This window comes from Oncorhynchus masou, chromosome 31, assembly GCF_036934945.1.
Source record: "Oncorhynchus masou masou isolate Uvic2021 chromosome 31, UVic_Omas_1.1, whole genome shotgun sequence".
Classification (NCBI taxonomy): Eukaryota; Metazoa; Chordata; class Actinopteri; order Salmoniformes; family Salmonidae; genus Oncorhynchus; species Oncorhynchus masou.
This window is the reverse complement of record NC_088242.1, coordinates 75,265,429-75,279,012: the sequence shown is the minus strand read 5'-3', so window position 1 is coordinate 75,279,012 and position 13,584 is coordinate 75,265,429. Positions and strand designations below refer to the sequence as shown.

The window sequence follows — 13,584 nt, the reverse complement described above, 5'->3', positions numbered from 1 at the left end:
ACTCGGAATTGTAAGTCGGGAACTCTGGCATCTTTCTAGAGCTATGACCTGAAGATCACTGACATCATCATGATTCGACCTTGTTTTTTTCAGAGTTCCCAGTTGTCTTGAAAGCAACATAAATGCAGAGAATGCCAGACTTTGATGACAAAGTTTGATGATAAAATTTGCCCACGTGGGACCACCGCGCCACCTTCCTGTTCAAGTGAGCACAGCACAACAAGGTGAGTCCAAAATGTCTTGTATGCTGCATAAATTATGTAATATGCCAGGGAGATATGTATACTGTAGCTAAGAAAGTAATACTAAGTGTATGTTGTGTAGTAAGCTGTTAGTAGCCCATGTGCCTCACCCTAATAATTTGGTCCCGTTTCCCCTACTAATTTCACCTACTGTTCTGACTTGGTGGTGCACATGTAGCCTATAACCTGCTTTAGAGAAATGTAATCATTGAATATTGTAAGAGCTTTCATTGTCTGCTTATATGCCCCCTTTATTTATCCTACAGTTCTGACTTGGCGTACAGGGAGAACACTGTAAGAATAGCCCATGTTCTGAATTCTGTCGCTGTACGTTTCAAAAGTGCTGAACAAATGGTTATATTGACTACGTCCGTCTTAGCTCGTTCATTAATGTCTTAATCAAAATTACGGATTGCCTCTTATCCACTTGTTGTTCCTTTATGCCATAATTTGTACATCTCAATTGTCAGTAGAAACCACATTTGTTTAAAACCTCTTAAGGATTAAAGGTGTCCCTATACCGGGACAGTTGTTGCTAACGTGCGGTAAGGTGACTAGAATGACGTTGTAAATAACAGCAACAGACTTTTCTGGCCTGCATACTCCAATTTTAGTTTCTGTTTACCCCACCAGGATGTACATGCTAAAATCGCCACTGTATAAGAGTCTGTATTGCCTTCTCTCTCTGTTAGAGTAAAAACCCTATTACATCAAATGGGCAGAGCTTCAGTCCAGGTACTCACTGTACTCTGTGTAGAGGTTCTTAACAAATATATTCTTCAATCCCATGGTGAGTCATCAGTATCCATGGAGTTCCATTACAACAAAGCACCAATGGAGGATCTTCATCAGAGACCCACTACCTCTCTGAGCTCTTGTCTGAGCTAAGCTAACTTCACTTGGAGCAGATTAATAATTTACTGAGACACAATGAATCATCCCCTCCTCCTGTCTGCTACTGTAGCAGTTCAAACACTCTGCACTTCTGCTGCCTGTCACAGTAAGAAGGCCTGATTTAAGGACTCTACTCCACTGGCCTTCTCTCAATGTTCCTGTGGCAGTTATACAACTTCCTGTTCTGCTCTGTGAATTTTGAACAGTATGCTGCTGTGTATTCATTTCTGTCTGATGATTCTCTAAAGGCACTGTTAGCTATCATTTGTCCCTCTAATCTAATGAATTTAAGGTTGGACTTGTATGGCCATGACTCAAGAGTCAGAGTCCATGGCCATTAGGGCAGTGTGGATGATTCATGGGACTGACCAGTGACCCGGTACGAGGCAGTCCACTACCGGGAGCCCCTGGCTGGGAAAGGGTTAACTGCTCCTCCCCGGTCCCTGCTAGCTACCGCTAAAATTAACCTCCCACACAGCTGGTTCCCATTAGCCTGTAGTGACACTCGGAGCCTGTACTTAAGTTCTACTGCGGGGGCTCCAGTGGAGCAGGGCTCACCGCCCCACTCAGATAATACTACTGTCCCCCGCCAGCGGCCAAGTTTAAACTGGCCCCGTTCCGCTGGCACCGCCTGTGTTTTCAAATGAGGGAGGAGGAGAACGAGGGGGTGTGGGGGAAGGATGGAGAAACGCAATGGTTTATTCACTCGCGCACAAGAGAGAAATGAGACAGAGAGACCTAAAAAGCGAGAGAGAGTGACCAGAAGAGAGAAATCGAGACCTAAAGAGAGACCAAGAGAGAGTGAAAGTGAGAAAGAGAGTGAAAGAGAGAGAAAAAGAGAGTGAGAGAGACAAGAAGAGAGAGAGAGAGAGAGAGAGAGAGAGTGTGAGAGAGAGAGAGAGAGGGGAGAGGGTCCCAGAGAAAGGAGACAGACAGAGACAGCGAGTCCCTGGGCTCACATTGGGCTGGGGTTGGTTCTGACTCCATCAATCAAAAACGGCAAGACCCATAAAATCATTCCCTTTTCATGGAAAGATTATTATAACTGTTCCCTATTCATCTGTTACTCTGGACTGGCGTTGGGTGGCGGTGAGGAGAGAGCTGTATGCTATATGCTCTTTATGGACCTCACACTTCAACTGGGCATAGGGGGATCATGCCATAGTGAGACATGACTGATGTATCTATAGGCTACACCTGGACAGTTCCCTCATGAAAACAGCTTGACCAGGATGCTTTGCCAAATCATACAGTGCAGATTCCACTAGCTAAAGGACTTAGCTTCAATATTTCACCTCTACAATGTTCTATTTTATTTCAGACTTTTTACAATTGATTCAATTCATAGAGCAACAGCCTGTTGACCTGGAATATTTCAGTAACATTTCACATTTCCTCTTCCGACCCCACGGCACACACTTTCACTTTCACTGCAGACATTCTTTGGGGTTTTCATTCAGTCTATTAACATCTCCTAGCCAGGCAGTGTGAGATGTGTTTGTGTAAAAGGTTAACAATCAGAGTAATTAAGAGCAGAGGTTGCAGCGTACGCAACATCTCTTCCAGCCTGACACCACTGGTCTGCAGGGAGTTAGAGAGAGGGAGAGAGGGAGGGATGGGGGGGAGCCCAGAGAAAAATCAGACGTTCTCCAAATAAGTTCCACCTCAGTTCCTAAAGATAAGTGTTCATGTCAACGAGCAGAGCAGTAGCACCTGTCTAGGGATTTACTCACTAAATGAAGAAGCCTGATGACTACACAGCATTGTGGAAAGGGTCGAGAAAAAATCCAAGCTAATAATTGAGCTCTGTTCTCCAATGTTGCAACATGAGAATACGACGCGTGCTGATAGTTCACAGGATACTGGAATGTTGATGGAGGGGGTGTGTGTGTGTGTGTGTGTGTGTGTGTGTGTGTGTGTGTGTGTGTGTGTGTGTGTGTGTGTGTGTGTGTGTGTGTGTGTGTGTGTGTGTGTGTGTGTGTGTGTGTGTGTGCTTCTGTGCATGTGTGTGTACGGTGACAGTGCTGGTGTGACTGGGAGCTCCGTGGGGTTTATGTTGGATGCGGAGGGGCAGAGGGACGGAGGGCCCAGGGCTCATTAAAGCTGCATGGCCCTGAGCCTGCTAGAGGTGACAAGGGATAGGATTACTATCAGGCCCTGCCCCAGACACCCATCGCCTCATCTGTAAAGTGCCCGGCATGCCTGACAACTCCCCGTCACGCCTTTTTAAATAATTAACGGGCAAAGATTAGTCCGTCAGCCTCGGGCCGAAAGGTCCATCGATTTCCCAAGGATGCATTTTTAATGAGCACATTTCAGCGAGGCACTGTCCGTGAACAGGGGCCTCTGGCACACCATACGTACGGCAACAACTACGAGGTCTCCAGGGGACCAAATGAATACACAAACAAAACAGTAACAAAAAATACAATCCTTCTAAACACTGCACCATTAAAACAAAGGTGTCAAGGGGGAATTCAAGTTTTAAGAGTCCATATCTAAACTTTTGGTAAATAATTTTTATCTAAAATGTTATCGCTTTAGGTCATCTTTATACAATGACTAGTAAAATGTTCAGGGCTAAAAGATTGAGCATTTCCATAGTATTATTGAGGTCTCTCTGGGAAATGGAAGGGGTGTGATCAGACAGGGGTGTTTAATGGTTCAGATAATCAATTTATGACCCACTTTATTCGGTTCTTTGGTGACACTAACAGAGTTGGCAGGACCTGGAGAAAGGCCCATGGGTTGTCAGGTCTCATGGCTGTATCATCTTAACACGCCTGTAGTAGGATCTGAATCACAGGAGTAGCAAGGCTTTACTATATAATTACTATAAATATATTGTACTATACTATTATTATACGATTACTGTAGGATTGTATTTCTATGGTTGAAACATTGTCACCATCTTCCAACCCTATGGGGGGCGGCAGGGTAACCTAGTGGTTAGAGCATTGGACTAGTAGCCGGAAGGTTACAAGCTCAAACCCCTGAGCTGACAAAGTACAAATCTGTCATTCTGCCCCTGAACAGGTAGTTAACCCACTGTTCCTAGGCTGTCATTGAAAATAAGAATTTGTTCTTAACTGACTTGCCTGGTTAAATAAAGGTAAAAAATAAAATGAAATAAAATAAAAACCACATACTGTATTCATTGAGTTGGTAGAATGTGTTGGAATTACAGTGAGAAAAATGTGCATGTTAAAAAAAGAAACAAATTAGGAACAGTGAAATATTTAATTGAGGAGAAAGGTGTTTTTTTGTGGACGGCAGGGCAGGGTGATGTTTAGCTCCATGTGAAGCGATAACATCTTACAGAAAGCCTAGAGTTTATCCCAACCAGAGAACATATCACTCTGAATCAACAGCCTGCATTCAATCAAACTGTCGTGAGATTCAACCTCAATTTGCTAGGAATACCTCAATGCCCATACCAAGCTGTTTACGGATCATTATTGTGTGGTTACATGAGTTTACAGAAATGCCAGGGAAATAAAAAGAGTGTCATGGATGAGTACGTCAGAGACAAATCGTTAAGAGGTTAACCTAAATCACCTCTCAAGAGAGATGAACAGATGAGATTAGAGAGAGAAGAAAAGAGAAGAGAGAATAAGAGAGAAAAGAAAAGAGAGAGATGTCAGGATTACCTTTCCCGTCTCCCGATCAAAGTCCACATACTCTCGTGTGGGCGTCTGCCTCTGCTCCCCGTGCAAGTTGGCTGGGAAGAACTGCAGCGAGAGGTTGGTGCCCGTCGCCACAAAAGCCTTTTAGAGGGAAATCAATACAAACAGGATCAGAACGCTGGGCCCGAGTATAAATTATGCAGCCCGTCATTTCTATTTCACATCAGAGAGAGGAGTGCCTGGAGCCTGGAGCCTGGAGCCTGGAGCCAGGGCCAGCGCTCGCAACACTCAGGAAAAAAAGGAAAAAACACAAGAGTCATCATTTTCTCTATTTGAAGTATAGAGTTACGCACATCTGATTCTATTTTACCAACACGATGTTGGAATACTGGGCTATAGTGAACTGACTTTAGGAAAGACAGAGGGACTGAAGGAGAGGGAGATGGAGTGAGTGCGAGATAGGAGCAATACAGTAAGAAAGACAGGACAAGAAAATCGATAATAGTTTAAAAGCAGACCCTGCACTGACACTAATGACAAATTGCCTATGATTAATTTTGATATCATTTATTAAATTAGGCTTTTTACATGACTTGGCTTTCCAATGATCCCAGGCTCCCTGTGCTTGGTTGATGTCATGGAATTTACTGGCATATAGACAAAGATTTAAAACAACTGAGCTCCAAATATGGACACAATGTTTTGTATTGTTTTCATAGCATTACTTCAAACATAATATAGGAAAAAAATCAACACAGGCAGAATGCACACAACATATACTAACACAAAATACAGTGTCATTACCATGCCATTACTAAGGCTATAGGAACATAGCACATGTGCATAATAAAAGTAATACAACTATTGTGTATTCCTATTCTGCCTTATTGAATTAACAAAGTCCTTTGCATTTATTTAATTTACTAAAATCTGAGGTACAGTGATGATAATTTCTAATGTCTTTCTCGGTCGGAATAATTGCATTTTGAAATAGACACACTCGGGTGAATGGTAGGGTTTGGACAGACAGTGACAGTAACATATCAAACAATTGTCATAATGCTTCAAAATACTTCAATCACAGAAAATAACTAATTACAAGTAGGCCTAGTCACAATGGTATTATTGTGAATATCTTTTCGAATCTGTTTGTCTGAAAATTGAATTGAATTTGGATACACCACCTTGTCACTTTATTATTTCATGCCATAATCAGACTCAACAAGAGTGTAATTTTAGGCTACTCTAAGAATAAAAGTGTTAGGCCTACATAAAATTAATAGTACATTTTACTTTATTACAGCACATACAGTAGACAACGTGAAAATATTACGACTGAAAAAAGGAGTGAGAAGAGGGGCCGTTTTAAGTAGCCGCGGGCAAGCCCGCCAGCCCAGCTCGTTCTGACTTCACTCATAGTCAAATGGCCATGTCGGGTTTCTCTCAAAAGACTATTAGGACAGAGGCAGACCTTAATGGCCTTGTCTGTAGGACACCTGATACACATACTTATGACATTTCTGGACAGTGAACTAATCATATTATAGTATAATGTAATTTTAGTGAAATGAATGTTAAGAGGATGTGTTTGTGTTGTTTGTCAGAGAATAAAGGAGGAAGTAATGTTTTGGCTGATGTAAAATGTCTAGTTCCGGTTGTCTATTTACGCAAAATATTGACATAAACCCAAGGTTAGTGTAATGATAGCTGATTATAGTGTTATTATCTCAAGAGTTGTATGCTGAACAGAAATGGTTTACTCACTATTTCTGAACGACCGTCCCTACAAGCGGTGTGAAACCTGGCTTGCCTCTCCTCGTGCGGTCTGTCTCGGAACCCTGTGTATTTTATCTGAAAATATGAAGGATCAAATGCATCAATAAAGTTAATCTCAGAGAAAAAAAAACATTAAAAAGAATAAACTTTACTGTGAATGTCATTGATCATGGTTCACGTTCAAGATTTTGAATTTGAGACACCTTTCTTTTTACGAAGTCTAAGTGTCCCGAGGCATCAAATAAAATTCACTCAAATTCATCTCCATTTAGTACTTTGAAATGATAAATTATGGGAAATGATTGTAAACTACATTAGCCATGAGTCAGTCAACGTAAATGTCAGAGCATCGGGCTGAGGTGATACGCGACTCAGATGAGTTGACAGACTTACAACAAACCAAAACGAAACACAATTTCATAACTGTCTCCTTCCTCTTTTTTGAAAAGTGTATTTAGACATTAAAATATGAAAAAAACGTATCACATAAAATCCAGAGTGCTTTCATATTGATATTTGGAAAACATCCCTATCTTTCAGTAAAAGGCTAGAGTTGGGTCTCTATCAGCGCAACGTGCATTTACACGTTATGAGCTACTTTGTTTCGCCACCAGATAAAATGTATCCAATGAATAGACTTGCCTCGCACTCCCGACTGAGTTTCCTGAAGAACTCTTCGTTTTCAAACTTGCTCCTTTGATCCGGGACCACCCGAGGCATCTTGAAGCTTTGCTGATACACTTTTGTTAATAGTAATTGTTTGTGAGAAGAAAAACCTTTGCAATACTGATTTTATTCTCTTCCGTCTTTTTTGATGGGGTGTGTAGCAATGTGCTAATGTAATATTTACCTTATTGTAAGCAGGGTGGTGATCTCTCTCTGCTCTCAAATCGGAACTACTGAGCGGTCAGTCTCTGCCACTGCAATGGATTAGGCTCAATTTCGCAATTGGCTATAATTCCCTTTCACCCTGAAGCGTATGATCCCTGTCCACTGACAACAAACGCCCGCTCTCTCGACTTTATCAGTCGCGCTGCATGGTTCTGAGTTACTTCCTGGCTCCTCGGAGTCCGACTTATGACTGTACACCCAAAATACTCCCCCCATTCACAATTCTCCTCACTACTGATCCCTAGTGCGCAAGCGTATAACTCACCAACACTTCAGAGAGCAAGAGCTTTCATGCTATGTATGCGTCCATGTCTCATGTTCCTTAGCCCAGAGACAGACAAAACAAAGGACATCTCTCTTTGTAAATTGTTTGGACCATAAGCCTACTTCGTGAATAACTTTTTCCATAGGCATAAGACTTTTGGAAAAAGACAAATCTTCTGAAACTCTGCAATTACACAAGGCTCATTTTTTGATGGGAGGCACATGAAAAGGCATATATGAAAGTAGCCTAATGTCAGAGAAAACTAGAATTTGCTGCATGTAAAGCTTATGTTTTGAAAACTTAGTCCTCTCCTTATATCAATCAAGGCCAATGGTAGCACCCTGGTGATAATTGGGACTGTTGAGACACTGTGATCTACAACCCCCCTGCTCTCTCTCTCTTTCTCTCTCTGTCTCTCTCTCTCTCTCTCACACACACACGCACACACACACACACACACACACACACACACACACACACACACACACACACACACACACACACACACACACACACACACACACACACACACACACACACACACACACACACAACTTTATGTGTGAAATATCATCTTTGTTTTTACTGTCCTCTTAATGATGATGATTATGATTTGTATGATCTCGTAGAACATATTGGCAAACTCAAGCCCTCCCTTAGGAATGATTGCAAGATTATGCAATGGCTACAAGGCATATAATAACTTGCCGGTGAAATTAAATCAAATGAAATTAAATGCAGCAAAACATCATTCCAGTTAATAAACAGCACCAATCATGAATCTTTTACTGTAAACAAAACAATTAACTTAGAGGAGTTTATTACTATACTTAACCACATATATTAGTTCATTACATTTCTGTAGATTATTCTGATTAAAATAAACTCATAGAAAATAGATGACTAATGTTGTGACATGTTTGGAGTATGTGGTTTTAACTAGTCTCCCTGAGGACAGAGGGAGGGGACAGGGAGTGGGAGAAAAACACTGAGGGAAAGCAAGAGCAACACAATGACAAGAGACCATGTACAGACGTCCTCGTCCTGTTCGAAGGATTGGAGTTATTACTTCACTCAATAAAGTTTTCCACTGCTTTCAATGTTGTACAACATTAATTATCTAACAGTTTAGATGTTGTCCAGTGTGTTTGGTGTGACTTCTGCTGTGGTGTACAAATCTATAAGCACTATGTCCTTGAGGAGGATATGGGTTCAAAATAGACATATCAGTGGCGAAGGACGAATGGCCCATTCCATAATTCCAACTTTAAAATCAACATAAATTATAAAACATTGAAGAAATATTTCATCACTTGGGTTTGGGATGTCTGCAAACTTAGCACTTACGTAAAATAAAACTCTTAACCAAGGGAGAAGCAGTTATGTGGCAGACAACTAGACTGACTATGATTGGGCAATTTGAATCAATCACATACAGTATGTGTTTTCTGGGCATTGCTGCTTTTAATTGCAGATTCATTTATTTGATGCACATTGGATTGAGATTCTGACTGAGTAAATGTGTTAAAAGGAAAGGCTTGAGGCCAAATGGGGCGTGTGAGTGCTTTAATAGCACCACAAAATGCTCATTAAGTAATGAAATATTCTGGGGTCACCACCGTTCTGACAGACGGCCTCCCAGTCAGGAGCTGAGTGTCTGGTCCAATCCTCCTCAACAGGATGGACACAGAGGCAGAGCTCTGGTGGAGAGGGAGAGACAGGCTCTGGTTCTGCTAGAAAATATCCTACTGCAGTTGAAATGTTCTGACATGTATTAAAATGATTCACTATCATCATATTTTATTGCTATTCAAGGCCCTATTTACAGCCTGTTTTCTTGTTTTGCAAAAACTATAGTTCAGGTTTGGTATTAAATATTAAATAGCGTCAAGTCAAGCAAGCGGCTGTGCTGCACAGACAGAGCTGAGCTGACGAAACACATTCCCCTTTACTGAACTAAAGAGCAGTATTGTATTTGTGCGGCTGTTAAATAATGATCATGTGAAATCTCGATATGAAATGAGGTGCTTTGAAGTATCTTGACTGCTAACACTCCAACTTGAAGCTAAACTCAAAGGATCTAAACTCAGCTGTACATGTCTGAACACATCTTCTGCAGTCACCGCCAGGTAGACAGCAGAGAACAACTAAAGGGGAAAAGCCGTAAATGAAAACAGAAAGGTAAAAAGGGCAGAAAAGAGAGAAAAAGATCGTGTATATTTGTCATTCACTTTGTAGTATGAAATGCCTGAAAACCTAGAACCCCATAGATAGGCTTAAAAGTCATGTCTATCTGATAATTCTACTGGGACCATTTCATTATTTATATTTCACTTGGCCCTGACTGCTGCAGTCAGAAAGGCAGATTGAGTTGGTGTGAATAGTAGTATTGGCCCGGTTTTTTGGTCATATTCTACTTGATGAAACTGTTGTTGTCATGTATGATTGTTGATGCAGGACAAGATGGTAGATAGACGATGGGATATGAAGATAACATCTGAATATTGTGGCTGCCATGGGCATCACAAGGTATTAACCCGAGCATATCGAGCTACATAAGAGGCTGGGAATCACGACGTGTCAGTGCCGGGGATAATTAATGATGTTACCGAATCTCCTCGGCTCCCCTGCCTCCCACTCACCGCACAGAATAGTCGTGCAAACTGCAGCTAGAGCGGTGCCCTCTGAAACTGACGGGAAGGGGTGTCTCGAGGTCAGACGGCTAGACTGGACGGGGTTGGAGTCGTGCGCAGCGGCAGTCTGTTAGTCTGACGATCTCCTCGTGAGAACAAAAATAACATCACACACCGATACAAAATATAGATTGGACTTCATGACTTTGAGCGGGAAATCTTTCATGCTAGGACAGGACATTGTCTTTTAGAATATGTTGATAGATGTAGGCTATAATGGCTGAAAAAATAAAGTTGGGAAGTTATTTGATTGGCCAATCTAAATAGACCTATCAATTACATATTAAAATATTGACTTAGATGTTGATGTGCAATTATTATTTAATAGGGTGGATACGCTTATTTTACAAATCATTTTACAATATTTGGAAACTTATGAAATAACAAATCAAATTTACATCAAGTGATTTCATTTTTTTATTTAGCCAGGCAAGTCAGTTAAGAACAAATTCTTATTTTCAATGACGGCCTGGGAAGAGTGGGTTAACTTCCTGTTCAAGGGCAGAACGACAGATTTGTACCTTGTCAGCTCGGGGGTTTGAACTCACAACCTTGCGGTTACTAGTCCAACACTCTAACCACTAGGCTACCCTGTCGCCCCTGATATGTCAAAGTGCTGTACAGAAACCCAGCCTAAAACCCCAAACAGCAAGCAATGCAGGTGTAGAAGCACGGTGGCTAGGAAAAACTCCCTAGAAAGGCCAAAACCTAGGAAGAAACCTAGAGAAGAACTAGGCTATGAGGGGTGGCCAGTCCTCTTCTGGCTATGCCGGGTGGAGATTATAACAGAACATGGCCAAGATGTTCAAATGTAATAACATGAATCATTAGTGATGCATACCCTATGCATACCCTATTTCACAAAACTTAAACTTTATTATGTGTTTTGTACACTTCTGAATTTCCATTAGAATTTAAGATAATATATTTTCATTGTAAGGAATTGTAGTAGCATTTCTGTCCACCAGAGGGAACACAACCATACCATCAGTTATTTCCACTGTGCAACTATAGACCAGTGGCCTGTGCTGCAAGAGAGAACTTCCCACCAACATCTCAAGAGAAATGTATCGTCATTTTGGTTCATTAGCATAGCTCCAGGAAGTAGTTTGGGGGTGGAGGTGTGGGTTTGTCTTTTCAGATTTTTTTATTCAGATTTTTCAGAGGGTGCTGCACCCCTACTTCCCACAGCTATGCCCATCAGGTATATTGTAAGCTCAGCTCGACTGTTTATATAAACTAATGTCTATTCAAAGCAGGATTCAATGAGGATTTCTCCCAGGAGATACATCACAGATTGAGGGAGGGCAGGGAAGTGAGAGAGAGAGAGACAGCACAAACATTAATCTTGTTCACTGAATTCACCTTACTGAGGTAAGGGGCGGCAGGTAGCCTAGCGGTTAGAGTGTTGGTCCAGTAACTGAAAGATTGCTGGATTGAATCCCCGAGCTGACAAGGTAAAAATCTGCTGTTCTGCCCCTGAACAAGGCATTTAAAACTTCTTATGGCTGCAGGGGCAGTATTGAGTAGCTTGGATGAAAAGGTGCCCAGAGTAAACTGCCTGCTCCTCAGTCCCAGTTGCTAATATATGCATATTATTATTAGTATTGGATAGAAAAAACTTTGAAGTTTCTAAAACTGTTTTAATGATGTCTGTGAGTATAACAGAACTCATATGGCAGGCAAAAACCTGAGAAGAAATCCAAACAGGAAGTGGGAAATCTGAGGTTGGTCGATTTTTTATGTTGCACTTCCTAAGGCTTCCACTAGATGTCAAACGTCTTTAGAAACTTGTTTGAGGATTCTACTGTGAAGGGGAGAAAATGAGAGAAGATTGAGTCAGAGGTTTGCCAGCAGTCACGCACTGGTCATGCGCATTTCACATGAAAGGTAGCTCATGCTCCGTTGCTTTTCTGAAGACAGAGGAATTCTCCGGTTGGAATATTATTGACATTTTATGTTAAAAATATCCTAAAGATTGATTCCATACATCGTTTGACATGTTTCTACGGACAGTAACGGAACTTTTTGACATTTCGTCTGCAACTAGTGAATGCGCTTCGTGACTTTGGATTTGTTTACCAAACGAGCTAACAAAAGTAGCTATATGGACATAAATTATGGACATTATCGAACAAATCAAACATTTAATGTGGAACTGGGATTCCTGGGGGTGCATTCTGATGAAGATAATCAAAGGTAAGTGAATATTTATAATGTTATTTCTGATTTCTGTTGACTCCAACATGGCGGATATATCTATTTGTTTTCTGAGCGCCGTTCTCAGATTATTGCATGGTTTGCTTTTTCCGTAAAGCTTTTTTTTTTTGAAATCTGACACATCGGTTGCATTAAGGAGGAGTGTATCTATGTTTCCATGTCAAACACTTGTATTTTCATCGACATTTATAATGAGTATTTCTGTAAACTGATGTGGCTCTCTGCAATATCACCAGATGTTTTTGGAACTAGTGAACATAACGTGGCAATGTATACTGAGATTTTTTATATAAATATGCACTTTATCGAACAAAACATACATGTATTGTGCAACAAGTCCTATGAGTGTCATCTGATGAAAATCATCAAAGGTTAGTGATTAATTTTATCTCTATTTGTGCTTATCTCTATTTATGCTTTTATTTGACTCCTCTCTTTGGCTGGAAAAATTACTGAATTTTTCTGTGACTTGGCGGTGACCTAACATAATCGTTTGTGGTGCTTTCGCTGTAAAGCCTATTTGAAATCTGACACATTGGAAGGATTAAACACAAGATTACCTTTAAAATGGTATAAGATACATGTATGTTTGAGGAATTTTAATTATGAGAATTCTGTTGTTTGAATTTGGCGCTCTGCACTTTCACTGGCTGTTGTCATATCAATCCCATTAACGGGATTTCAGTCCAAAGAAGTTTTAACCCACATTTCCTAGGCCATTTAAATAAGAATTTGTTCTTAACTGTCTTGCCTAGTTAAATAAAGGTAAAATAAAACATTCTGGACACAGTCAAATATGCAGCAAGCAGCACAAACCAAGGACAATCAGTGTGTTACTGAGCTTGGGATTAAGCAGACATTCAGGTAGTTTCCCTAGCAACCACAGGTTGAGGGCCCTGATCTTTGTGAGATAAACATTTCTCTTCATTCATGGATCATTCAATAACGATGACACCACCCTCCCCGAAATGTGGACA

General features: G+C 41.0%; 1 protein-coding gene across 2 annotated transcripts in view; it reads right to left on the bottom strand.

The window, feature by feature from the left end:
• LOC135524436 (core-binding factor subunit beta) overlaps positions 1 to 7,631 on the bottom strand; it is a 33,415-nt gene extending 25,784 nt beyond the window's left edge. The window contains exons 1-4 of one of the 2 annotated variants that reach the window (XM_064951964.1): positions 7,389 to 7,631; positions 7,181 to 7,278; positions 6,527 to 6,613; positions 4,787 to 4,903 (exon numbers count right to left, since the gene is read on the bottom strand). In XM_064951964.1, coding sequence (XP_064808036.1) covers positions 4,787 to 4,903; positions 6,527 to 6,613; positions 7,181 to 7,258 — 282 coding nt within the window. In that variant the 5' untranslated portion in view covers positions 7,259 to 7,278; positions 7,389 to 7,631. Of the gene's footprint in view, positions 1 to 4,786; positions 4,904 to 6,526; positions 6,614 to 7,180 lie in introns of both variants that reach the window. The other variant, XM_064951965.1, reaches the window with a different exon arrangement.
• Between the last annotated feature and the right edge of the window lie 5,953 nt (positions 7,632 to 13,584).